Genomic DNA, 26,498 nt, shown 5'->3' with positions numbered 1-26,498 from the left:
GGGTTTGTGTCAGTGTGAACCTGTACATGGGTGGGGTTTGTGTGTATGTGGCGGGGGGAGGGCTGAGGGTGGGGTTTGTGTCAGTGTGAACCTGTACGTGGGTGGGGTTTGTGTGTATGTGGGGGGGGAGGGCTGAGGGTGGGGTTTGTGTGTATGTGTGGGGGTAGGGCTGAGGGTGGGGTTTGTGTGTATGTGTGGGGGGGTAGGGCTGAGGGTGGGGTTTGTGTCAGTGTGAACCTGTACGTGGGTGGGGTTTGTGTGTATGTGTGGGGGGGGAGGGCTGAGGGTGGGGTTTGTGTCAGTGTGAACCTGTATGTGGGTGGGGTTTGTGTGTATGTGTGGGGGAGGAGGGCTGAGGGTGGGGTCTGTGTCTGTGTGAACCTGTACGTGGGTGGGGTTTGTGTGTATGTGTGGGGGTAGGGCTGAGGGTGGGGTTTGTGTCAGTGTGAACCTGTATGTGGGTGGGGTTTGTGTCTGTCTGTCTGTGTGAACCTGTACATGGGTGGGGTTTGACGGCACATTCTCCTCGTAACCCTTTGGGTTTCCTGTTCCCTCCCACATCCCAAAGCCATTTGCGGCTGGGTGTCAATTGCCCCACTGTGTGGGCTACGTGGACGAGCTGGGGGTTGTTGATGGGGATGTGGGGAGGAGTTACAGGTAAATGGGGGGGCGTAATGGGATCTTGTGAGCGGGCAGAGACCTTTAGGGCCAAAAGGCATGAGGAGATGGAAGATCGATTCTCCCACCACTGACTTGCAGAAGCCTACTGAGTGCCCCTCACCACCTCCAGCACTCCTTAATGTTAATCAGCAGTGAAAAGCACCCCTGTAGGTGGCAAAGAGGGTGGTTTTGAAGGAGGAGGAGGGAGAGAGGGGCTGGAAAGAGGAGGGAATGTGAAGAGGGAGATAAAGGGATAGTGAGAGAGAGGGGGGAACAGGGAAAGAAAGGAAAAGAGAGATCAGGGAGAGTATGGGAGAAAGGGAGAAAGAGAAGTTGGAGTGAGATAGGGCAGAGAGATGGGGGGAGAGAGAGAGAGCGGAGAACAGAAGATGAGAGGACAAGGAGACAGGTGTGTGAGAGGGAGAGAGAGTGTGTCTGAAGGGGCCAGGATTGTGACAGGGCACAGATCCTGGAGAGATCTGTCAGAGGGTTCTTCCTCTCGTGCGTGATTGAGGAGCAGCGAACAGCTCAATCTCCGCACTCTGGCCTTTACTGCAAACTGGCGCGAGGTGAGAAAGAAGGTTGTTTTGTCAGGACGGTACAGGGCACTGGGGAGACCACACTCCATCCACAGGCCACAGCCTTGCTCCTCTTGCCGAAGAAATGTGGAGACAGATCACCAGGCGGGAGAGGCTCCTGGGGTGAGGGGCTTGTCCTATCCAGGTTGGAGAGAGGGGCAGGAACGCAAAACAGAGAAAAGGGAAGGTGGGGGTGAGGGGGAAGGGGGACAGAGAGAGAGAGAATGAAAGATGAAGAAGATGATGGAAGGAAACTGACAAGAGAGGGGTGGACAGACAGAGGCAGAGAGAGGGAACTGAGAGAGAGTGGTAGACGGCAGTATATATAGAGAGCATGAGTGAGACAGACAGGCAGATAGAGACAGGCAAGGACAGTGACAAGCACCAAATGAGTTAAAGGCAGAGACATACAGGGAGAGAGAGAGTGCAGTGAGGACTGGAAAAGGGGAGAAAGATAAAGCTTACTCACAGAAAATGGGGAGAAGGTGTGTAAGAAAGGAACAGAGACAGAGAGAGCGATGGAGACATAGGGAGCGAGTGAGTGTCAGAATGGAGAGAAGAGATATAAAAAGAGTGACTGAGAGCAAATGAACCAGAAGATGACAATGAGAGGGAATTATGGCAGAGGAAGAGGTGACCGGCAGAGATTCGAGGGGCCAGTGACTGGGGCTGGGCTGTGAGCAAGGAGATTACCACCTCAGCGTAGAGAGTGAGGGTCAGGGGGTCAGTGGGAGGTGACTCTGGTCTCAAGAGAGAGACCAGAGTTTGTGTATGTGAGAGAGAGAGAGAGAGAGAGAGAGGGGGAGGGGATCAGGGATCCTCGCCACATTCCCCCTTCCCAAGCCGCACTGTACCTTGTCCATCCACCTGCTCAATCCCCATGATTCCATTCCCAAGCATCCCGATATCCACCAACCTCAGCCTTGTGCTGACCCGAGCAACTACCCCTCAGGCACCAGAGAACCTCCGTTTTCCGGAGGACGCGCTGACCACAGGGAACAGTGACCACACTCAGCCCTTCTCTCCACTCCTGTCCCCCCAGACCCACCACAGGCTGGAGATCCTGTGGTGAGTGACCCAGCTTCTGACACCCAAACCCCTTCCACCAGCCGCTACGGCGATACGCTGAGGTCATTAACCTGCTGAATAAAGTGAACATCCCCTCTGTTTCCACCGGCTACACATGGTCAGGCAGCAAGATAACCGAGAACACTCCCACCCTGGTCATTCTCTCCTCTCCCCCCTCCTCCCATCGAGTCGAAGATACAAAAGCCTGAAAGCACATACCACCCCGTCTCAAGGACAGCTTCTACCCCACTCCCGAATAGACCTCTCAAACACAAAAGCTCTCCCAGCCTACCCCGATGTGGCTCTTGGGACCCTGCATGCAATGCACCTTCTCTGTAACTGAAAGACGACATTCTGCTAATGCCACTGACTGTGATGAAACTGCAGAGGGTTACGGACACGGTTCAGCACATCACAGATACTAGTCTCCCCTGTACTTCCCACTGCCCTGGGAAAGCAGCGAAGGCCACATCCCACCCTCCACTCCTCCCCAGAAGATACTGAAGCTTGAGCAGATGCACCAGCGAGCAGAGGATGGGATCTGTCCCACTGTTATCAGACTCTTGAACAGACCTCTCATGGACTGAAAAATGAACTCTTGGACACAAGAGACTCTGCAGATGCTGGAGATCTTGAGCAACACACAAAAAGCGCTGGAGGAAGTCAGGATGAAGGGTTTCTGAACTGGAACACATGCTGAGATCCTCCAGCATCTCTCAAAATGAACACCACCTTGTGGTTACATTTCATTAAGCGTTGGACGAGATTTGGTATGTCATCAAAGACTGGCAAATTTCTACAGACGTACGATGGGGAGCATTCTGACTGGTCGCTTCACCGCCTGGATCGGGAAAAGGCTGTAAAGGGTTATAGACTCAGCGAGCTCCACCACCAGCACAACCCTCCCCATCATCGGGGACATCTACAAAAGGCGGCACCCATCACTAAAGACTCTCAGCATCTGGGTCAGGGCCACGCTCTCTCATTGCTCGCATTAGGGAGGAGTACCGCAACTGAACATCCACACTCAAATCCTTCTCCCCCTCACAAAACACAAGAGATTCTGCAGATGCCGGAAATCCAGCGTAACACACACAAGAACGCCGGAGGAACTCAGCAGGTCAGGCAGCATCTGTGGAACGGAATAAGCAGTCAACGTCTTGGGCTGAGGCCCTTCGTCAGGACTCCTCTCCTATCAGATTCCTTCTTCAGTCACTTACCTTTTCAATCTATCACCTCTCAGCTTCTCACTTTATTCCTCCCTCTTCCCCACCCACCTGGCTTCTAACCGGTACACCTTCCCCTCCCTCCACCTTCTTATTATTCCTTCCCCCTTCCATTCTGTCCTGAAGAAGGGTCTCGGCCCGAAACGTCGACTGTTTATTCCTCTCCATAGATGCTGCCTGATCTGCTGAGAGCCTCCAACATTCTGTGTGTCTCTTCTTCTCTTCAGATTTCTGTACGGTCCATGGACCCATCACCACTACCTTGTTATTTTGCTCCATTTTTGTGTTATTTATTTACTTTCTTTTTATATTTCTTACTGTAAATTATAGTAACGATTTGTCTCTTTGCACTGTACTGCCACCAGAAAACTGCTACCTATCAATGATAATAAACTTGTTTGGGATTCTGAAGTCTTGATAGAGTCCTAAAGTCACAGAAAACTACAACACAGACACAGGCAGCTTGTTCCACACTCTCACCACTCTCCGAGTGAAGAAGTTTCCCTTCATGTTTCCCTAAAAATTTCACCTTTCACCCTTAAACCACGATCTCTAGTTGTAGTCTCACCCAACCTTAATGGGAAAAACCTATCTATACCCTTCATTATTTTGTATACATCTATCAAATCTCCTCTCAATGGAAACGTGGAAAACCTACAGCACAATACAGGCCCTTTGGCCCACAAAGTTGTGCCGAACATGTCCCTACCTTAGAAATAACTAGGCTTACCCATAGCCCTCTACTTTTCTAAGCTCCATGTACCTATCCAAAAGTCTCTTAAAAGACCCTATTGTATCCACCTCCACCACCATTGCCAGCAGCCCATTCCACACACTTACTATTTTGAGTAAAAAACTTATCCCTGATATCTCCTCTGTACCTACTCCCCAGCACCTTAAACCTGTGTCTTCTTATGGCAACCATTTCAGCCCTGGAAAAACCCTCTGACTATTCACACGATCAATGCCTCTCATCATCTTATACACCTTTATCAAGTCACCTCTCATCTGTCGCTCCAAGGAGAAAGGGCTGAGTTCACTCAATCTATTCTCATAAGGCATGCTCCCCAATCCAGGCAACATCCTTGTAAATCTCCTCTGCACCCTTTCTATGGTTTCCACATCCTTCCTGTAGTGAGGCGACCAGAACTGAGCACAGTACTCCAAGTGGGGTCTGACAGGGTCCTATATAGCTGCAACATTACCCCTCGGCTCTTAAATTCAATTCCACGATTGATGAAGGCCAATACACCGTATGCCTCTCAATCTTTAACATTCTATGGAGTAAAGTCCTAAACTATTCAATCTTTCCTTATAACTTAGGTCCCCCCAGTCCTGGCAACATCCTTGTAAGTTTTCTCTGTACACTTTCAATCTTATTTACATCCTTCCCGTACGTAGGTGACCCAGACTGCCACAATACTCCAAATTAGGTCTCACCAACCTCTTATACAATTTCTACAAACATTTGTACATAACATTCCCATCTCCTGAACTCAGTACATTGATTTATGAAGGCCAATGTGCCAAAAAGCTTTCTTTACGACTGTGTCTACCTGTGATGCCAGTTTCAATGAATTACGGACCTGTATCCCCAGATCCCTTTGTTCCACCGCACTCCACAGTGCCCTACAGTTCCCTGTGTAAGACCTACCCTGGTTGGTCCTACTGAAGTGCAACATTCCACCTGCAGTAAATTCCATCTGCTATTTATCCATCTGGTCCATATCCCACGGTAAGCTTTGATCATCTCCCTTGCTGTCCATTGCACCCCAAACCTTGGTGTTATCCACAAATTTGCTGATCCAGTTATGACACAGATCGTTGATATAGACAATAAACAACAATGGACATAGTACCGATCTCTGTGGCACTCCACTGGTCACAGGCCTCCAGTCAGAGAGGCAACCATCTACTACCACTCTATGGCCTCTCCCACAAAGCCAATGTCTAATCAAATCCACTACCTCATCTTGAATGCTGAGTAACTGAACCTTCCTTTGCGGGACCTTGTCAAAGGCCTTGCTGAAGTCCATGTAGACAACACCCACTGCCTCCCCTTCATCAACTTTCCTGGTAACTTCCTCAAAAGACTCTATAAGATTGGTTAGACACAATCTACCATGCACAAAGCCATGCTGACTATCCCCAATCAGTCCATGTCTATCCAACAATTCATATATCCAGTCTCTTGGAATACTTTCCCACGACTGATGTCAGACTGACTAGCCTATAATTTCCTGGTTTATTTTTGGAACCTTTCTGAAACAGTGAAACAACATTAGTTATCTCCAGTCCTCTGGGACTTCACCTGTCGTTCAGGATGATTTCAATATCTCTGCTAGGGCCCCGGCAATTTCTGCACTTGCCTTCCTCAGGGTCCGAGGGAACACCTTGTCAGGCCCAGGGGATTTGTCCTAACCTGCCTCAAGGCAGCAAACACCTCCTCCTCTGTAATCTGTAGAGAGTCCATGACCCTGATGCCACTTTGATTCACCTCTGTAGACTCTGTGCCCATCTCCCGAGTAGATGCAAAAAATCCATTGAAGATCCCCCGATCTCTTTTGGTTCCACACATAGATTATCATTCTGATCTTACAGAGGACAAACTGTGTCCCACTTTTGCTCTTAACATATCTGTAGAAGCCCTTCGGATTCTCCTTCACCCTGTCGGCTACAGCAACCTCATGTCTTCTTTTAGCGTCCTGATTTAAGTGTTGTCTTGCATTTCTTTTACTCATCTAGAACCTCATTTGCTCCTGCCTGCTTATACCTGCTATGCATCTCCATTTTTTTCTTAACCAGGGCCTCAATATCTCTCAAAATCCAAAGGTTCCCTAAACCTGTTATCCTTGTCTTTTATTGTGACAGACACATACAAGCTTTGTGCTTTCAGAATTTCTATTTTGAAGGCCTCCCACTTACCAAGTACACCTTTGCCAGAAAACAGCCTGTCCCAATCCACACTTGGCAACTCGAAGCTAATGGCTTTGTGGTCACCGGATGCAACGTGTTCCCCCACACACATTTCTGACGCCTGCCCTGTCTCATTCCCTACTAGCAGATCCAGTATCGCAAGGTCTCCCATTGGGATTTCTATGTACTGATAAAGGAAACTTTCCTGAACACACTTAGCGAACTCTATCCCATCTAGTGCTTTTACAGTGTGGGATTCCCAGTCAATATGTGGAAAATTAAGACCGCCTACCATCACAACCTTATGCTTCTTGTCACAAACAAGAGAAAATCTGCAGATACTGAAAATCCAAGCAACACACAAGCTTGACGAGGGACCGGCGTGTACTTACAGAGGCAAATGGCAGCCAGCAGACGAAGGCCCAGTTCGGGGGCCAGGCAGGTGGGGAAGAGCGGGTACAGGACGTAGTTTGAGAAGGTCAGTGCGATGACGGCCTGGTTGGTTGGGTAGATGACCAGCACGGCGATCCAGAGTCGCAGGAAGCTACACACAAAGCAGAGGTGGGGAGGGGGGAGTTAGACAGACCAGCACTGGGGGAGCAGGCGAGGCTGTCCTGCCCCGTAACACTCATCCCGCTGGATAATCCGATCCCGACCCAAATCCCTGGCCTGAAACCCACACACACCAGCAGGTAAACTGACTCACGGCACTCCTCCTGTAACATTGCACTGGGGAGAGGGGGAAGAGGGAAGGGGCAAGGAGAGGAGAACTGGTGAGGGGGGATTGAGAGGAAGGAGAGAGAGGGAGACGGGGGAAGAGGTAGAAGGGGTGGAGAGGGAAATGGTGGGAAGGGGTAGAGGGCATGGAGCAAGGGAGAAGGAAAGGGAGGAGTGGGAGAGCCAGAGAGAAGGGAAGGAAAAAGGGAAAAGTAAGAGAGGGATGGGAGGGAAAGAATAGAAGGCAAAAGGGAGGGAGGGAGAGGAGAGAAATAGATAGGGAGAGGGAGAGGGAGGGAAAGGGACAGAGGCGGAGGGGAAAAGGGAGGAAGACGGGGAGTGGGGTAGATGGAAAAGGTGGAGAGGGAGATGGTTAGGTGATGGAGGAAAGTGAAGGGAGAAGAGGGGAGAGAAGGGGAGGAAGGGGGAAGAAGGGGAAAGCGAGAGGAGAGAGGAATGAGGAGAACAGAGGGAAAGGGAGGTTGATGAGGAAGAGGGGCAGGAAGAGAGGAGAAATACATAGGGAGAGGAAGAGGGAGCGGGGGAGAGGGAAAGGGAAAGATAGAGGAGGGGGAGGGAGGAGGAGAGGAAGACGGGGAGAGGGGTAGATGGGGAGGGTGGAGAGGGAGATGGTTAGGTGATGGAGGAAAGTGAAGGGAGAAGAGGGGAGAGAATGGGAGGGAGAGGGAAGAAGTGGTAAGTGAGAGGGGAGAGGAATAAGGAGAACAGAGGGAAAGGGAGGTTAATGGGGAGAAGGGGAGGGAGAGAAGAAGGGAGGGGATTGGAGGGCAAGTATGGAAGGGGACAGGGAAAGGAGTGGGGAAGGGAGAGGTATAGAGGGGACAAATCGGTGGAGAGAGAGGACGGAGAGACATCTGGCCACTGCCTCACCCAGAAGTCCTAGATACAATCCACAAACCCCCTCCAATGGGATCAGAAAGAAACAACATTTATCCCTCTCACACCCACCGTCTCCAACTGGGGCTGATCTTATCATCCTATTCTTGATGTGTCTGATCCCCCATGATCCCCCCTCCCCCCGGAGGGCCTGATGCAACCCAAACCGTGCACCCCCACTGCCAAGGAGAGAGTGTGTCCCCGCCCAGACCGGCCCCTGTCCCTGGGGTGAGAGGGCACTGCTAGCACCTCACCCTGCTAGTCCGCCGAAGATATCCTTGACGTAGGAGTAGTCACCGCCTGATTTCGGGATGGTGACTCCCAGTTCGGCGTAGCAGAGGGCGCCAATGGCAGTGATGAAGCCCGTGATGATCCAGACGATCAAGGCCAGGCCGACTGAACCAGCGTTCTCCATCACGCCCTTCGGGGAGACGAAGATCCCTGAGCCAATGATGTTCCCTGTGGGGAGAGAGTGAAGGAGGCGGTCAGAGAGGTAGGTGGTGAGGGGAAAACCGAGGGATGAGAGAGTGCGTGATGGGGATGGAGAGGAGGGGTGGGGATCAGAAGGAAGAGAGGGATGAACAGCAGGGGGCAGCAAGGGAGAAGGGCGGTGAAAAGAGGATGGAAGAGTGATTAGGGAGACGAGAGTGATGGGGCAGATTGTGGAGATAGTCTCCAGTCTGTGGGATCATTCAATCTCTGCTTCAGAGATAGGACGTTGGTTCAGTTTTCTGACCCAAGACACACCACCCCCCCAAGTTACATTGCCCCAGCCGCCAATCACAAGGTCCCTAATCACTCTCCCACCCTCTTTTCATTGCCCTTCTCCCATGTGGCTCCCCAGGAGAAGATTTGACCCCTCACGTCTCCCCACATTCCCAGCAGCCCAGCAGGGTTACCCCTTCACATCCCTCTTCCCCTCCCTGCAGCCGCTGTGGGCGCCAACCCTCACCGTTTTCCTGGCAACATTTACCCTCGCAGACATTACACACACAAAATGCTGGCGGAACTCAGCAGGGGGGGATAAACAGCTGGCGTTTCGGGCCGAAACCCTTCGTCAGAGCAAAATTTTTTCCCCCACGTGAATTCTGCAAGAGCTTGTCTAGTCCCAGTGATGTGTGAATTCTGTAAGGGGCATTTCCAACTGCATCCACCTTGACTCTGGCCCTCAAACTATCAGTCGACCCCCTCCCCCTGCCTGAACCCGCTTTGATCGGGAACCCAGTCAAATTCTGTCTCAACCTTCCAAACCCTTCTCTCCCTGAGGTCAAGTGTCCCAACTGCTGCGGTCTGATCTCGGTCCGTCAGCCGCTCAGACCGCAGGAGTGGAACGCCAGCCTCGCCCCGTTTCTTCCCCATCCTGTTCCCCAGTGCAGCTGCCACGTCCTCGGGCTCCCAGTTCCTCCTTTCTCATTTAGTGTCACATCAGCATTCCTCTCTGCATTACTACAATCACTGCAGCGCTCTGCCGGACTTTGAACAGTTGGTTTGGTGCTCAGCACCATATTATTTGCTGTTTATTATTGCCAGTGACACTGCTCCCTCTGTCAGCTTCACCAGAACAAGGAGTTCTGTTGCACACCGGCATACGTGACAATAAACTCCTCTTCCAGCAATCTGAATGTGCAGCATTGCCAGAAGCTGCAGAGAATCGCAAACACATCCCTCCCCACCATCGCCCGTAACTACATGAGGCAACATCTGTCAAAGTTCAGAGTAAATCTATTATCAAAGTACATTTATGTCACCATATGCAACCCTGAAGTTCATTTTCTACTGTGCAAACACAACAAGTAACTCAATAGAATTAATGAAAAGTGGCACACAAGGGAAACAACTAACGTGCAAAGGACAACAAACTGAAAATACAAAAATAACAATAATGAATGAATCAGCAATAGATACTGAGGACATGAGATGAAGAGTCCTGGAAAGAGAGTCCATAGGTTGTGGAATCAGTTCAGAGTGGGGGTGAGTGAAGTTGTCCACGCTGGTTCAGGAGCCTGATGCTTGAGGGGTGATAACTGTTCCTGAACCTGGTGGTGTGGGTCCTGAGGCTCCTGTACCTCCTTCCTGATGGTTGAGGGGTGATAACTGTTCCTGAACCTGGTGGTGTGGGTCCTGAGGCTCCTGTACCTCCTTCCTGATGGTTGAGGGGTAATAACTGTTCCTGAACCTGGTGGTGTGGGTCCTGAGGCTCCTGTACCTCCTTCCTGATGGCAGCAGTGAAAAGAGAGCACGACCTGGGTGGTGGGGGTCCCTGACGATGGCTGCTGCTTTCCTGTAGAGCGCTCCGTGAGAGATCCTCACCACCCGGCCCGTGCCACCTTCTCACAGCTCCCATCGGGCAGGAGGTACAGAAGCCTGAAGTCCCACACCACCTGGTTCAGGAACAGCTGCTTCCCTTAAACCGTTCGGTCCCTGACCCAACCTGCACACCCCTAGTCACTCCCTCAGGTCAGCAACGACGCGCCCGCTCGGCACTACCGTGGACACTTTCCTTGTATATTCAATCAATGCTTTTCTAATGATTGCCTGCGATGCTGCCGCGAGTGAGTTTCTCATTACGCCTGAGCACACGCGGGCACATCTCAATACACCTGAGGCTGAGTGAAAATCGACGGTGGAAGACTGAGAAGTTAAAAGGGAAAGCACCAGCACTGGGCCAGGCAGCACCTGTGGAGGGAGGGAGAGCCCAGAAGCACTCAGTTGTCTAGCAGTTTCCCATTTTTCAGTGTCACATTATCTCCCGTGGTGTTGTTTGTCCCGTGGATGTAGCTGGGAGCTGAGTGGGACACCGACTGCCATAAATAAACCAGTGTTTACTTGTCCCTAACAGTGACCCGCTGCTGAGGGACGTACTGTGATAGAGAGCAGGGCGTCATCCTTCCCGCTGATTGAGCGGGGGTGGGGGTGTTGTGGTTGAACGGTGTGGGGCAAGAACACACACTCACGTGGATGTGCTGATTGCCAGATGACAGCTGAGCCTGCGGATCAAAGCTACACATGCAATAGGGCTCAAAGGGGAAGCTGAGGCAGGAAGTAAAAGTGGGCCAGTCTGGTTCTGTGCAGTGAGGAAACAGGAGCAGCAGTCAGAGGGGGAGGAACGGCGAGGGAGAGGGAGGGAGGGAGGGAGAGAGAGATAGGAGAAGTGGGAATTGAAAAGGAGATATGGGGGGCAGGGTTTAGTAGACAGAGAGAGGGAGATAGAGCGGGACGAGGGGGGAAGTGTTCAAGAGGGAGAGTTGGGGTGAGAGTTGGACTGTGGGGAGAGGATAGGGTGAAAAAGGGGGAAGGGAAAGATCAGGAGGGGAGAGGTGAGAGGGGAGGGAGTGCGAGGGGGAGAAGGGGATGACAGGTTGAAGAAAGACGGAAGAGAGATGGATGAGGCACTAATACAGGCTGAGGGGTAAGTGCGAGGTGGAAGAGAGAGTGGGGAAGGGGATAGGCCATCGATGTGTCAGCACAAGGGAGGGGGAAGGCACAGCTGAACTAAGGCGAGAGCAGGGAGTTGTTGCGAGGGTAATGTGGTCATGTGCCGAGTAATCTGTTCAGAGCTTGACATAATGAGATTAAAACTTATCTGAAGTGGCGTTCTGAGGGAGAACAGAGAGACTGATTCATAGAGCTCCTTCTCAGATAAACTGACAAGGGCAGGGAGGCAGGTTAATCTGACGGCCCTCACCCTCGGCAGCCCTCCTAGAGACGGGTGCGAGGGCAGAGGAATTGGGGATGGGAAGGGGGATATCTTTAGGATGAGAGTTGGTGTCGGTTCTGTGGGAGCCCCACAGTACTGGATGCTTCCCCTCTCTCTCTCTCTCTTTCTTTCATTCCTCCATCCTGCTATCCGCTCTCTTTCCACTTTACCCCATCTCTCTCACTCTCTCCCCCCACCCCTACTTTTTCTCTCCTCCTCCCTCTCTTTACTTCAACCTTCTCTCCCTCCTTTTCTAACCCCTCTCTTCTCACTCTCCCCGATCACCCCTCTCTCCACCTCCCTCCATCTCCACCTCTGCTCTCTCTCACCCCATCAATCTCTTCTCTCTCTCTTCCCACCCCCACTCTATCCCTCTCTCTGTCTCTCGATAATGGGGGACCTCCCATGGTCCTTAAGGTAGAAAGAGGGCCCGTTGTGGTGAGCTGTCATCCAGGCATCCAGCATGGAAGCAGACCCCCTCAGCCCACAGACTCCATGCTGATCCCCTACCACACTAATCCGCCCGTGTGGAATTCTCCCCACACTGGGGAGGCGAGTGGGGGTATTCACAATAGCTGATTATTTCACTGATCCGCACGTCTCTGGGACGGGGGAGGGAAGTGGAGAAAACCCATCGGGTTGCAGGACGAACGTGCAGATTTCACACACGCACACACTGAAAGAGGCTGGGACTGAACCGGGGTCTCTGGAGCTGTGTGTCTCTGCTCTAGTGTTTCTACCAGGAGGGTCGAGAAGGATGTGTGATGCATCCCATTCGTCCTAACGCCCCCATGGTCTCCAGCCTTGCAGAAGTTTGGGCTGTCTGTCGGGGCTGGGGACTCAACTGCTGACCCTATCCCCCAGCAACTGGTCAACAAGGCTAGGATCCATGCCAGACTCAACCAACACAGGCCTTCAGGAAGGGGGCTGCCACGTGTTCCAATGATGCCTTTATTTTAAACCCCACCCATGCTCAAACCTCCGTGTCCATATCCTGTGCCTCCCAACACACCTCACACCCTACCAACCTCCGTCTTCAATGGGCAGAAACCACACACATCCCTCATCCGAGTCTCTGACTCCAGCCCCCACCTCCCCGCAACAATTCATGCCTGGACAGCGAACCATTCCATTGTACCTTCAGGAAACCCACCCTCTGTAGCCCCTCTACATGTGTGTGCTTTTCGCTGTCTGCTTCTCCGTCGCCACCTCTTTCTTTCTCTGTCTCTCTTTTCCTTTCTGTTTCTCTTTCCATCTCTGTTGTTCTTTCTCTATCTGTCTGTCTCTCTCTCTGTTTCTTTCTCCTTCTCCCCTTCCCTGGGTCTCTATGATCAAAACTGACAACGCTGGCCAATGTTGTAACCTTTTGAACTCTGCAGTCATTTAATGTTTGATCTTAATCCTGTGTGGGACATTTCTGTGCACTCAAGGGAGTATAAAAGGCATCTTGTTGGCTTTGTGCATTCAGAGAGACAACACGGGCCACTGACTTATTGTTATTGGCGCAGAGCCCCAGAATACGGTGCGTGTGAGGCACCAGAGCAGGTCTGTGGCGCAGGCTTGAAGGCAGTGGCTTGACACCATCCCCATCCTTTGTCCATCATCCTGCCACATCTCCAGCCCTTCCCTGCTTTCCTGCAGAACACCCCGACTGAAAGCGTACTGGTGGCCCCTGTTATTACTCTTCCAAGTGAGGTGTCTGCCATCATGATGGGCCTCAGTTTACACCCAGCAAGCCACAGGCAATCAGGGTGTTCCTCTTGCCCTGGGACCCCTTTCCATTCACTTCCTCCACACATAGTCCCAGCAGACCCTACCCCTTCCCATTCAATCCCACTGCACCCCACCCCTTTCCTTCCAATCCCACCACACACAATCCCAACAGACACTACCCCTTCCCTTCCAATCCCACCACACACAATCCCAGCAGACCCTACCCCTTCCCATTCAATCCCACTGCACCTCACCCCTTCCCTTCCCTTCCAATCCCACCACACACAATCCCAACAGACACTACCCCTTCCCTTTCAATCCCACCACACACAATCCCAACAGACACTACCCCTTCCCTTCCAATCCCACCACACACAATCCCAGCATATCCTACTCCTTCCCATTCAATCCCACTGCACCCCACCCCTTCCCTTCCAATCCCACCACACACAATCCCAACAGACACTACCCCTTCCCATTCACTTCCACCACACATAATCCCAACAGACCCCACCACTTCACATTCAATCCCACTACACACAATCCCAATAGACACTACCCCTTCTCATTCAATCCCACCACATCCCACCCCTTCCCTTCCAATTCCACCACACACAATCTCAGCAGACCCCACCCCTTCCCTTCCAATCCCACCACACACATTCCCAATGGGACCCTACCCCTTCCCATTCAATCCCACCACACACATTCCCAATGGGACCCTACCCCTTCCCATTCAATCCCACCACACACATTCCCAATGGGACCCTACCCCTTCCCATTCAATCCCACCACACACAATCCCAATGGGACCCTACCCCTTCCCATTCAATCCCACCACACACATTCCCAATGGGATCCCTACCCCTTCCCATTCAATCCCACCACACACAATCCCAATGGGACCCTACCCCTTCCCATTCAATCCCACCACACACATTCCCAATGGGACCCTACCCCTTCCCATTCAATCCCACCACACACATTCCCAATGGGACCCTACCCCTTCCCATTCAATCCCACCACACACAATCCCAATGGGACCCTACCCCTTCCTGTTCAATCCCATCACACACAATCCCAATAAGACCCCACTCTCAAGGGCTCTACATCTCATGTCTGCAATATTTATTGCTGATTTATTATTATTATTTCTTTCTTCTTGACAGTTTGCTGTCTTTTACACACTAGTTGAATGCCCAAATTGGCGTGGTCTTTCATCGATTCTATTTTGGTTATTCTACGGACTTATTGATTATGTCCTCATGAAATTGGATCTCAGCATTATATATATGTATTTTGATAATAAATTTACTTTGAACTCGCCAGTGGACCCACCTCTCCCATCCTTTCCCACAATGGCACCATATCCTTGAGGAACCATATCCTCTGTTGTGAGGAGATGGTCAAAGGTCTTGCAGTGGGCAGCAGGGTTGGGCATGGTGAGGGTGGGGGGGAGGGTCCCTAGCTGTGAACACATCCCTCCCTGCCTGCCTACGACTAAATTCAATCAACAAACAATCTAATGAGCCAAGGCTCAGACAAAAGCAGAGGGGAAGATTTAATTTACAGATAATTAGATTTTACTTCTGAAACTCATGGCTCCCTGGCCATGCTTTGGTCACCCAGGAACTGCTGATTACTGATTGACTTGCTGTCTGGAAATAGTTAATCGCTCATTGTCCTGGCGGAGTTACTCGTGTTGACGACACACCCTCCCTTTGCATAGCGCCCGTACTTCCAAAGTTCCTCATTGGAACAATTAGGCCTGAGACACAGAAACACCTTGGAGGAGCAGGATCTTTTGAAAGGAGTTGAGGATTAGTAACTCCATGGCTGGGTAGCAGCAGGCATGACAGTCGGCAGTGAGCCATCGCTTTGCTGGATTTGGGAGGCACACAGATTGCGGAAGGGGTTAACGTAGGTTACAGGGGTGGTCGAGGGGAGGTGGAAGAGACCCCCACCCCTTCCCTTTCAATCCCACTATCCATGAGGATTGTGTGTAGTGTGAGTAGGGACAACAGGACATGCGTATAGATACTGGAGGGAGCTCACCCCAAACCCTTGCTGCCCCTTGCCGTCTGTGCTGTCAGTCCCTCTGTGTCCCAACGGGTCCTTTGGGGTGGAAATCAGTCAGAAATGGGACCACCAACAACACCCCTCCCGCCCCCCGTGGCAACACCCTCCTCCCCATTCCGTCACCTTGCCACTGCCGAACCTCCCTCCTCCCTCACTGCCACCACCCTCCTCATCTCTCACCCCAACCCTCCTCCTCAAGCTCTCAACTCTCCCACTGCCTCTCCCTCTCCTCCTGCCTGCCTGCCCCTCTCTCCCCTTCCCCTACCTTCACCCCCAGTGTCAAACCCCTGCCCCCTTCACACCCAGTGCCTGGTGCCCCCGCTCCATGTCTCCCCCAACCCCAGCTGTGACCCCATCCTCCCAGTCACTGCACTCCCTCTTGCAGAGGCCCCATGGGGACCTGGGGAAGTGGGGTACCCTACTGTGGATGGTGGTGGGCTGGTATGAGGGGAGAGGGGGTTGGGAGGATTGGAAGGGGGTCTAACCTTGGTCACACACAGGCAAACACAGTGACTTTCATCACCCCCCCCCCACCTACTCCCGCTACACACCGCATTCGAGTATCGAACCCCTCGGTTGTGGTGGGTCAACAGTGGTGTCACTTACCAACAATGATCCCACAGGCACTGACCAGTCCGATCTCTTTCTTCAGAGAAACGCCGCCTTCCTCCTTCTTCCCGCTGCCCGGCAACTTGTCCATGGACCCCTTGCTGGCCGGGGGCAGGTTTCGCTGTCGGCTCCCCTCAGTCATCTTGCCCGCCAGGAGTTAGTCCAGTCTGTGGAGAAGGGGACGGATGGACGAAGACTCGGAGGTTAACAGTGAAAACTCACAACCTGAGCAAGTCTGAAAGCAGCTTGAAGGGGGTGGAAAAAGCAGTTGTGGTCGGTGGCTAGACAGCACAAGTCAAATCAAAGTCCGGGGGGCAAAAAAAAACGGTCTAACTCCAAGACAGCCAGGAGCGATCTCAGACGTTCTTCGCCTCTACCTCGGGCAAGGAGCAAACGGCGACAGATGGGAAGTAGATGGCGTGGAGGTCGAGAGAGAGAGGTCAGACATCAAAGAGGAAACGGGAGCGGGCTGGTGGGAGAGCGTTCAAAATATTTAACAAGTTTTCTCTCCCTCCTCCTCACTACCTGCTCCCAACCTGGTGCTGCTGAAGAACGGACTGATCAACTGGTACGGCAGAGATCAGAACCTGCTGAGTGTCCTTGTGCTGGGAGCAGTTAGAGCGTGTGTTTACGCAGTCCAGATTTGCTATTCTCTTTGAGGTGATTACTGTTCCAATCTCTTATATCTGTTTCTCTCTCTACCACCCCCCTACCTTTCCCTTCTATATTTACATCACTAGTAGCTCCTCCCAGCTTGAGAAGCCTGATCTTATCGCTGAGGGGGTTGGAATTGGGGAGGGACAGAGAGAGACAGAGACAGACTGACGGAGAGAGAGAGAGAGAGAGAGAGCGAGGAGAGTGACAGAGACAGAGAGAGACAGAGAGAGAGAGAGACAGACAGAGACAGAGATAGAGACGGACTCAGAGAAAGAGAGAGAGCAAGGGAGGGAGAGAGAGATAATCAGAGACAGACAGAGAGAGGGAAGGGGGGAAGGAGAGACAGGGGAGAGAGGGAGAGAGGGGAGAGGGTGAAAATGTAGCTGCAAAGGAAAAACACCACACAGGCATGCAGAAGGCAAGCATAAACATACATTGCCAGTGTCCGACGCAGTGCCATACGGAGACTTAATGAAGATTAGAGCAAGTTTACAAGAGCAGCCTGCACCTTCAATGCAGCATTAGAAACAGAGAAGTCCTTGGCCAGCTGGAGATGGGGTGGGGGGGGGGGGATGTTTGCTGGCTCTCAGCTCACAGCCCCGCTGACTCACGCCTGGCAGAATAACGCACACAGCAGAATAACACCAAGGCAGAAGGAGCTGACTCAGGATCTGCCTTGTAAACACTCTATCTTTTCCCCACCAAGACAGATTGCACAATGCCAATTTCAACCTGGCCCGATTTCCTGGGATGGTGTTTGTGTTACTGAGCTAAAAGGAGTTCACTCGGTGAGATGGTGGATGCACAAATGCACTGGGTCCTCAACGGTGGGTTAGAGACGGGGAGAGAGAGAGAGTGAATATGTGTGAAAGAGTGTTAGTGTTTGAGAGCGTGAGTGTGTGTGAAAATGTGTGTGTGTGTGAGTGTGTGTGTGTGTGTAAGAGGGCATGTGTGAGTGTTTGTGGGTAAGAGAACGTGTGTGAAAGTGTGTACGAGTGAGCTTGTGTGAGAGTGTGAAAGTGTTTGACAGAGAGTGTGTGTGAAGCGTATGTGTGAAAGAACGTGTGTTCGACTGTGTGTGTGAGCGTGTATGTGTGTGTGCGAGAGCGTGTGTGAGTGTGTGTGAGAGAGCATGTGTGAGTGTGTGTGTGAGGAAGAGTTTGAGAGACAATGTGAGAGTGGCAGCTCAACATTGAAAGTAAATATCAAAGTACAAACAGGTTATGTCATTTATAACCTTGAGATTCATTTTTGCAGGAACAAAATTCAATAAAATTTATGAAAAACTATAGACGTAGACTGGTAGACAACCAATGTGCAAGAGAAAACAAACTATATAAGCTGAAATAACTGAGCACACAACTTGTGAAGAGTCCGCGAGAGTGAGTGGGTATGTTGCAGAATCAGTTCATAGCGGTGAATGAATTTATCTGCGCCAGCTCAGGAGTCTGACGGCTGAAGGGTAATAACCTGGTGGTGTAGGACCTGAAGCTTTTGTCTATCTTGCCCAATCATAGTAGCGAGAAGAGAGAGTGACCTGGATGGTGGTGATGGGTCTTTGATGAAGGGTGCTGTTTTCTTGTGCCAATAGATGTATTCACTGGTGGGGAGGGTTTTGCCCTTGGCGGACTGGGCTGTATCCACCACTTTCTGTAGACTTCTCCGTTCCTGGGCACTGGTGCTTCCATGCCAGGCCACGGAGCAACCGGTTACAATAGTGTAAGTGTGTGTGTGGGAGAGAAAATCAGACAGAGACAGAGTGTGAGGGAGGCATGGTGTGAGAGACAGTAGGTGCATATTAACATATTACTGCTAGACTTTCTAATGCATCGTGACTTTATGTCTTGCACTTTACTTCTGCTACCAAAAAACAAATTTAATGTCACATTTACAACAGTGATAATGCACCTGATTCTGAGTGTGCTTGTGTATTCGAGTGTGTTACGTGCTTTAGATAGAGTGAGTGCGTATTTTAGTGTGTGTGTGTGTGTGTGTGTGTGTGTGTGTCTGATAGAGTGTGCACATGTATATGTGTCAGAGCAGATTCTGGACAGCGGTGCAGTAGCAAAACATTAACTTTAGCTGCCAATCTTCAGATCTGAATATGGACTGTAGATTAAATTTAAAATGCAGCTCTGCACAATAACTATGAACCATAGTTATTGGAAGACCAGACAATGCTGATTTGATATCCATTTCTGATTTTTTGAAGGATGGGTGCAAAGAAGGAGATGTGAAAGTTATACTTGATCTTTAGCATATAAAAGTCATGTAATATTGGGTTGAGCAGACCTATTCCTCCGAAAGGGTTTCAATATGATGTGTGCTATGTCTCCTTTTGTCCAGTAAAAGATTGCTTCACATCTACCAGGTGCGTCTGTCTGGTGACTTTGCTCATGGTAAAACAGTGTGCGTGCAGAGGGTTATCAAGCTCAAGCCTGTCCTGTCATTTGGGACAATTGAGGCTGATCTGCCTTAGACCCCATCTTTTCTTTGAATGATCCAACTTCCATCACCCTCAGAGGTAGAGAGCTCCAGAGATCCACCACCCTCTGAGGGAAGACATTACTACGCACCTCACAGTTAAATGACCAACCCCTTATTTTGCAGCTACGTTCCCTTGTTTGGGACTCCCCCACTAGTGGAGCCATCTCTGCATCCAACTGTGCGGGACCTTGTGTGTTTGAATAATGCCGCCTGTCACTTTTCTGAACTCCAAGGAACTCAAACCCGAACTGTCTCGCCCCTCTTGGTACCTCACATTTCCAGCCAGTCCCAGGGATCTTCAATTACCCTCTCCCACCACATATTACCAAAGACTCCAGCAGATTTCTACACATTAATCGAGGAGGGATACAGATGGGTGGCAGAGTGAAGATACATCTCTACCAAAGCAGATTTAAGGCACTCCTTCCCTCGGCTAGCCTTGCAGGGCACCCTTGGGCAAGGTGTAGCCCCATGAAGCCATGGGAGCAGCTGGTAGATATCACAGGTCCTGGGTATGCGACCAGTGACGCCAGGCAGACAACCCCTGAAGAGTGTTGATAATGGCTGGTGGTCACCCATCTTGTAAAGACACTGTCCAGGAGAAGACAAAGGCAAACCACTTCCATAGAGGAATTTGCCAAGAGCAGTCAAGGTCTTGGGAAGAGCTATGACACGGCACATAATGAACAAATGAACCGTGGAGAGCATCACTGCCTGTTATGGAGTTTCCAATTCACAGAATCACAAGGGAATGAAGAAGATCGTAGACTCGGCAAGCTCCATCATGCCACAACCCTCCGCACCATCATGGTAATATTCAAAAGGCGATGTCTCAAGAAGGCAGAATCTGTCACTCAGGAGCCTCTCCATCTGGGACATGCCCTCTCATTACTATCATCAAGGAGCAGGTACAGGAGCCCGCTCAGAGTTTTAAACCAGCTTCTTCCCTTCCGCCATCGGACTTCCGAATGGTCCATGGACCTCACTATTCCACTTCAGCACAATTTATTTTTTAATGTAACAGTAACACTGCAGTGACCCAGGCTCTGGCACACAACCGCGACAGACTGGTGCAAAGCTTGTCATGATGACTCCACCAGGAGTTAAGGGCACAAGGCAAGGCAAGGAAAGGCAAGTAACTTTTTGATGTCCTGCACTGCAGCCACAAGGAACGATTTCATGGAATATCTGGGCGGTAATAAACGTGTTTCTGATTCATTCGTGGCCAGTGAGGAAGGGAGCTCCAGATACCTGAGAGAAAGACTTTCCCGTTTAAAATGGGTCACTGCCTCGACAGCTGAGAAACCACTCCTGCCATCCAGCCACCACCGGCCCGGGGTGTTAATTGTACTGAATTATTAAATGGGGAGGGGCCAGATGGGCCAACTCATTGGCTGGGTGGGAGTGGATATACCGCAGTTAATCAGTTTGCATTTTGTGAGACTGTGTTTTGCAAAGGGAAGAGATCGCTAAAGTCTTTTGACTTCCCTGCTCACCGACGGGCAACATTTTAAAAAAGTTGTCAATTGTACTGAAGGGACAGCTTTTCAAATCCACTGAGTTTGGGAAAGAAATCGCAGGTTAACGAGAAAGGGGATTTCTTCAATGGGACTGAGTTAATTTTACTTACTTACAGATTCAGCGCTACTCTTCTAAAATATTATTTGTTTTTTTATGCATTATCTGTTTGTGTGCAGGTTTCACTGATACTACTGTTTCTTTGTATTTATTGTGAATGCCTGCAAGGACAGGAATCTCAGGGTGATACGTGGTGATATACGTGCACTTTTCCTCCAAGGGGACTACAACCTTGTCGATGGGTTTGGAGGCTCGTGTACCTCAATGACCTGGAGAGCCATGTTGGCTGGAGTCAGGGCTTGGTCGGGTCACCCATGCCTAACAGGTCAAAGGGTAGAGGGGTCCACTGCTCCTCCAGGTTTAGGGGTTCAGCTCAGGGCTAACGACCCTGACCGGTCAAGCAAAACGGTTACAGAAACAATGAAGAATCCTTCTACATCTGTGTGACGGTATTCCTGAGTCTCCACCCGGGACTTGCGTGGCTGACAGCAGTGAAAGCCGAGAGGAAGCTATCGACACGACGAAGGAAACCCTGACACCGCCAGAGATGGAGGACCTTCAATGCTGCCCTGAACACCAGTGGTGAAACGGGCAGTAGGCATGTGTACTTTGATAATAAAGTTTCTTTGAACTAATCCAATTTACCGGCACTAGCATCCTATCTACACACTGCCAAGTGTCTGTTCAAACATCTCTAAGATGCACGCTTTGATCTGGTTCCACCACTTCTTCTCGGAGCACATCCCAGATATCACCCCCTCTGTGCAAAAGAGAACCCTTCCCCTCAAAATCTCACTTTATTTTTGATACCCCAATGAGGGGAAAGGGTGAAGGGAGGTGTGAGGTGCTCCTTCCCTCCACTAGCCTGCAGGTTTCCTTTGGGTAAGGTGTAGCACCTGCCCCCCAATCAGGGTCACACGAAGCCATGGGAACAGATGGTGGATGGTCGTATGAGCAGACGGTGCATGTCACAAGTTCCTGATTATGTGACCACTGACGCCAGGCAGACAATCTCTGAAGAGCCTTGATAGTGGCTGGGGGGGGGGGCACCCATCTTGTAAAGACACAGCCCAGAGTGAAAAATTTGTCAGGAACTTTCATGGTCATGGATAAGACTGTGATTGCCCACGTCATACGACGCTGCACATGAAGGGAAAAAGATTCTGACTATCTACCTTATCAATATCCCCCAGCACGCTGCCTCCTTCGCTTGAGGGAAAATAGTCCCTACCAATCCTCTCCTCATAACTAAAGTCCTCAAATCCATGGAATTCCTCGGCAGCGTCTCCAAGCCAATGTGGTGGCCAGAGCTGTACGCAGTGCTCCGAGTGCGGCCTAACTAGTGTTTTGTAGGGGGAATACATACTGAGAAAGTGTTAGAAGCAGTGAAACCACTTATTCGATGGGATATTTGAACAATCTGTTGGAGCTTAATGGACTATTACAGAGGGACTTGTTAGTGAGAGAGAGGGAGTCTGTGGCTTATTGAACTCTTGGGTAAGCAATAGTTTTTGTTGCCTGCAGATCGTGGTCTCTCCTTGGTGGCTGGTGGATGCTGAAATGGGTGGGGGAGCGGGAGGGTTTTTGCTTTGTTGCTGCTTGTGTGGGGGGGGAGGTGGGAGAGGGGGCTTTGGGGTACTGACATTTTTCTGTTGTTCATTCTTTTGGGGTTCTCCTTTTCACCTCTCGCTGCTCCCTTCCCACCTCCGATCACAACAAAACAGGAACAAAGGGGAGCCCTCAAGCCTGCCCTGCCCTGGTATTCAATATGACTATGGCTGATCTGCCCCAAGGCTCGTTCGCTCATCCACGCCAGGCCTCAGCATTCCGATCTTTCCCTCTTTAAACACTGGCTTCCACCGATCCCCAGGGCAGAGAATTCCAAGATCCAGTACCCTCTACGAGGAGAGGTGCCTCCTCCCTGCAATTTTAAAAGACCTGACCCTTTCTTCGTGAGTCTAACCTCTCATTTGATGCTCTCTGGCTGGTGGAAACATATCTCCCTTGTCGCATCTCCTCAGGATCTGGTATGTTTAGTGCGGTGAAACCAGCCTCCCCTCCACGGACTCTAACTACACCTGCCTCAGTAAAGCAGCCAGCTTAATCAGAGACCCCCTCCCACCACAGACATTCTCTCTCCTCCTCTCCCACTGGGCAGAAGGTACAGAAGCCTGAACGAACACGCCACCAGGCTCACCCTTGCCTTAGCTTGTTCCTACCTGTGTAACAATCTGACCTGTATGGACAGTCTGAGACAAACTTTTCACCGTACCTCAGTGCAGGTGCGAGTAAGAAACCCATTCCAATACTCCTGGTCCAGTCTGATGTAACAGCAGACAGTGAGAAACTCACCACTGCTTGAGAAAGATTCTCCTAAATCTACCCACATCAGGAGAAGGACTCTATCTAACGTGTATATGTCTCTGGCTGCTCACCGCTCAGCATCCTTCGCTTCCGAGCAAGCAGTCCCAGCCTGCCCCCCGTAACATAAGTCTCCGTCCTGGTGAATACCCTCAGTACTCTCGTCCTACCCTCCATCGCCAACCTCAGTCACTGCAGGTCCCTCCACCACCTCCCTCTCTCCCCATCCCACTCCCCCTCAGTAGCCTGGTAATCACGTGGGCCGAGTCTGCAGACGGAAGAACAAGGCGGATCCCACGGCCCGCAGGTCCCCCTCCCCTCTCCTGACTGGAAGGTACATTTAGACGGCTTTTACTGTTGCCGTGACTAAGTCACAGAAATCTCTACACGATGGTGCCTCGGGAACACCTCCCCCATGACGACTGGGATGGATCGACGAAGGGTTCCGGCCCGAAACGTCGACTCATCGTTTCCATGGATGCTGCCCGACCTGCTGCATTCCTCCAGCGTGTTGTGAGTCTTCCTCCCTGTTCTTGACAGGGGAGCTTTTAGGGGTGACGGTGACGGACAACCAGTGAATAATTCCGGGTGGCCATTCGGCCCATTGAGTCAGAGCTGGCTCAGAACAATCTCACGCCCCAGGTAATTCCGCAACAGTGTGTGTGTGTGAGAGAGAGAGAGAGAGAGAGAGTGGTTATGTGTGTGTGGGGGTGAAATCTGACATTTCACACCGGCTGATTAATCCACCAACTCAGGATGTGGAAGAAAACCAGAATGTCCGGCAAAAACCAGAGTCTCAGGAAGAGAGCGAAGGCTGTGTCCAGACCGTGACACAAACACACACACGCTCAGACACACACTCACAGACTCTCACTCACACACACATGCATTCTGTCTCTCTCTCACACACACTCTGTCTGTCTCTCTCTCTCACACACACTGTCTCTCTCTCTCACACACTGTCTGTCTCTCTCTCTCTCACACACTCTGTCTCTCTCTCTCTCACACACTCTCTCTGTCTTTCTCTCTCTCACACACTCTCTGTCTTTCTCTCTCTCTCACACACTCTCTTTCTGTCTCTCTCTCTCTCACACACTTTTTGTCTCTCTCTCTCTCACACACTGTCTTTCTCTCTCTCACACACTCTCTGTCTCTCTCTCTCACACACTCTCTGTCTCTCTCTCTCTCTCTCACACACACACTTTCTGTCTCTCTCTCACACACACTCTCTGTCTTTCTCTCTCTCACACACTCTCTCTGTCTCTCTCTCTCACACACTCTCTGTCTCTCTCTCTCTCACACACTCTCTCTGTCTTTCTCTCTCACACACACTCTCTGTCTTTCTCTCTCTCACATACTCTCTCTGTCTTTCTCTCTCTCACACACTCTCTCTGTCTTTCTCTCTCACACACACTCTCTGTCTTTCTCTCTCTCACACACTCTCTCTTTCTCTCTCTCTCACACACTGTCTCTCTCTCTCTCACACACTCTCTTTCTCTCTCTCACACACACTCTCTGTCTTTCTCTCTCTCACACACACTCTCTGTCTTTCTCTCTCTCACACACTCTCTCTGTCTTTCTCTCTCTCACACACTCTCTCTGTCTCTCTCTCTCTCTCTCACACACTCTCTGTCTCTCTCTCACACACTCTCTGTCTCTCTCTCACACACTCTCTGTCTTTCTCTCTCTCTCACACACACAGAGCGCCGGAGATCAGGACTGAACGGGGGGGTCTCTGCAGTCATGAGGCAGTGGTTCTAATCATTGGGTCACTGTGCCAACAGGACACGAGACAGCTCTGCCACATGGGGCATCGGCTGTTGTGAAGTTGAAGCCTGCCTTCCTAAGATTTAGCCAAGATACAGCAAGATGTAGATAAAGAATTCCAATGTTTTAGCGCAGATCCCGGTAAATCTGTGGGAGTAGGTAGCTGAAGTGGTTTAGCACAGACTAGATGGGCTGAAGGGCCTGTTTCTGTGCTGTATTTTTCCCTGACTCTAAGGCTGAGGGAGCCAAAGACTCAGGCAGTGTGCTGAGCACGGGGTGGACGGGTAGAGGGAGCCGGGAAAGGCAGCGGGCAGCTGGCAGACTCTATCCCGAGGGGTGTGATAGATGTGGAAGTGGAATCTCGAATGGAGCAGGGGAGGATTGGAAGAGCACACACAACACAGAAGGACAACGAAGCTGCCCTCTCATTTGGTGCCAGCATCGCCCGTCACTCTTAACCCTGACTGCCACCACTGCCAACCTGGTATTACTGGGACCGGCCTATTGTTAAGGATGTGTTTATTTGAATTAGTTTTATTTGTCACATGACAACTGAAAGATACAGTGAAATGTCTTTTTGCGTCAACACAGTCTGAGGATGTGTTGGTGCAGCCCGCAGTGTCATCATGTTCTGGTGCCAACGTACCATGCCCACAGCTTACCAACCCTGACTTGTACTTTGGAAAGTCAGAGGAAACCTACATGGTCAGGGGGGTAGCATACAAACCCTACACTGTTGACGTGGGTCTCCTGCTGTCTCCAGGTGGCAGGCTAAGAGGGGCTGAATGGCCTCCTTTCTCAGAGGTCTGTCAGCTCGGCACGGGCTCTCATTGAAAGCCGAGCCCGTGGGCTGGGCTTCCCATGACAGGGAAGAGACCTCTAGTGGACAAGACGATTTTCTGAACACCTGCCTCCCCTCGCCTCTCACTGCCAGGGGCAGCTCCCGTCCCCCAAGCCTGCTGAGTCTCCACAGTGACCAGAAATGGTAGAGCAGAACGTTTCTGTGTGTGTGTGTGTGTGTATAACAAGGCTGGGTGTATCTGTGTGAGACAGGACTCTGTGTGTGTGTGTGTGTGTGTGTGTGTGTGTGTGTGTGTGTATAACAAGGCTGGATGTATCTGTGTGAGACAGGACTCTGTGTGTGTGTGCTAGAGATGCGTTTCTCAGTCAGGATAGCGTGCAACTTGCAGGGGCGGCTCCCCCCCCCCCGACCCCCCGGCGTCCCACCCCGAATGCTGACAGTGGCAAACTTGGAGATGGTAAGAGGCCACTGCCCCTGCCTCAGTGTTCAGTGCTGTCTTTCTGGACTGGGCGAGCTGCTTCGGTCACTGAGGGGCTGCAAATGGAACAGACGCTGGGGCCCGATGGCTGAAGCCCCGAGTCTGCGAGTCTCTGTGGGTCCTGTGGAGAAGTCAAGTCGTGTGATGTCATTTACCTATATACACGTGTACTGTCAAATGGCACGACACTGCTCTGGACCAGGGTGTA

At 51.1% G+C, this 26,498-nt stretch overlaps 1 protein-coding gene across 3 annotated transcripts in view; it reads right to left on the bottom strand.

The window, feature by feature from the left end:
• Positions 1 to 26,498, bottom strand: part of LOC134341790 (large neutral amino acids transporter small subunit 2-like) — a 59,461-nt gene that overhangs the window by 30,970 nt on the left and 1,993 nt on the right. The window contains exons 1-4 of one of the 3 annotated variants that reach the window (XM_063039714.1): positions 17,252 to 17,949; positions 16,158 to 16,327; positions 8,317 to 8,521; positions 6,841 to 6,992 (exon numbers count right to left, since the gene is read on the bottom strand). In XM_063039714.1, coding sequence (XP_062895784.1) covers positions 6,841 to 6,992; positions 8,317 to 8,521; positions 16,158 to 16,302 — 502 coding nt within the window. In that variant the 5' untranslated portion in view covers positions 16,303 to 16,327; positions 17,252 to 17,949. Of the gene's footprint in view, positions 1 to 6,840; positions 6,993 to 8,316; positions 8,522 to 16,157; positions 17,152 to 17,251; positions 17,950 to 26,498 lie in introns of those variants that run through there. The other 2 variants (XM_063039713.1, XM_063039712.1) reach the window with 2 other exon arrangements.

Source organism: Mobula hypostoma, unplaced genomic scaffold (genome assembly GCF_963921235.1).
Source record: "Mobula hypostoma unplaced genomic scaffold, sMobHyp1.1 scaffold_163, whole genome shotgun sequence".
Lineage (NCBI taxonomy): Eukaryota > Metazoa > Chordata > Chondrichthyes > Myliobatiformes > Myliobatidae > Mobula > Mobula hypostoma.
Note: the sequence above shows the minus strand (reverse complement) of the source record. Positions and strands in the feature narration are given on the sequence as shown.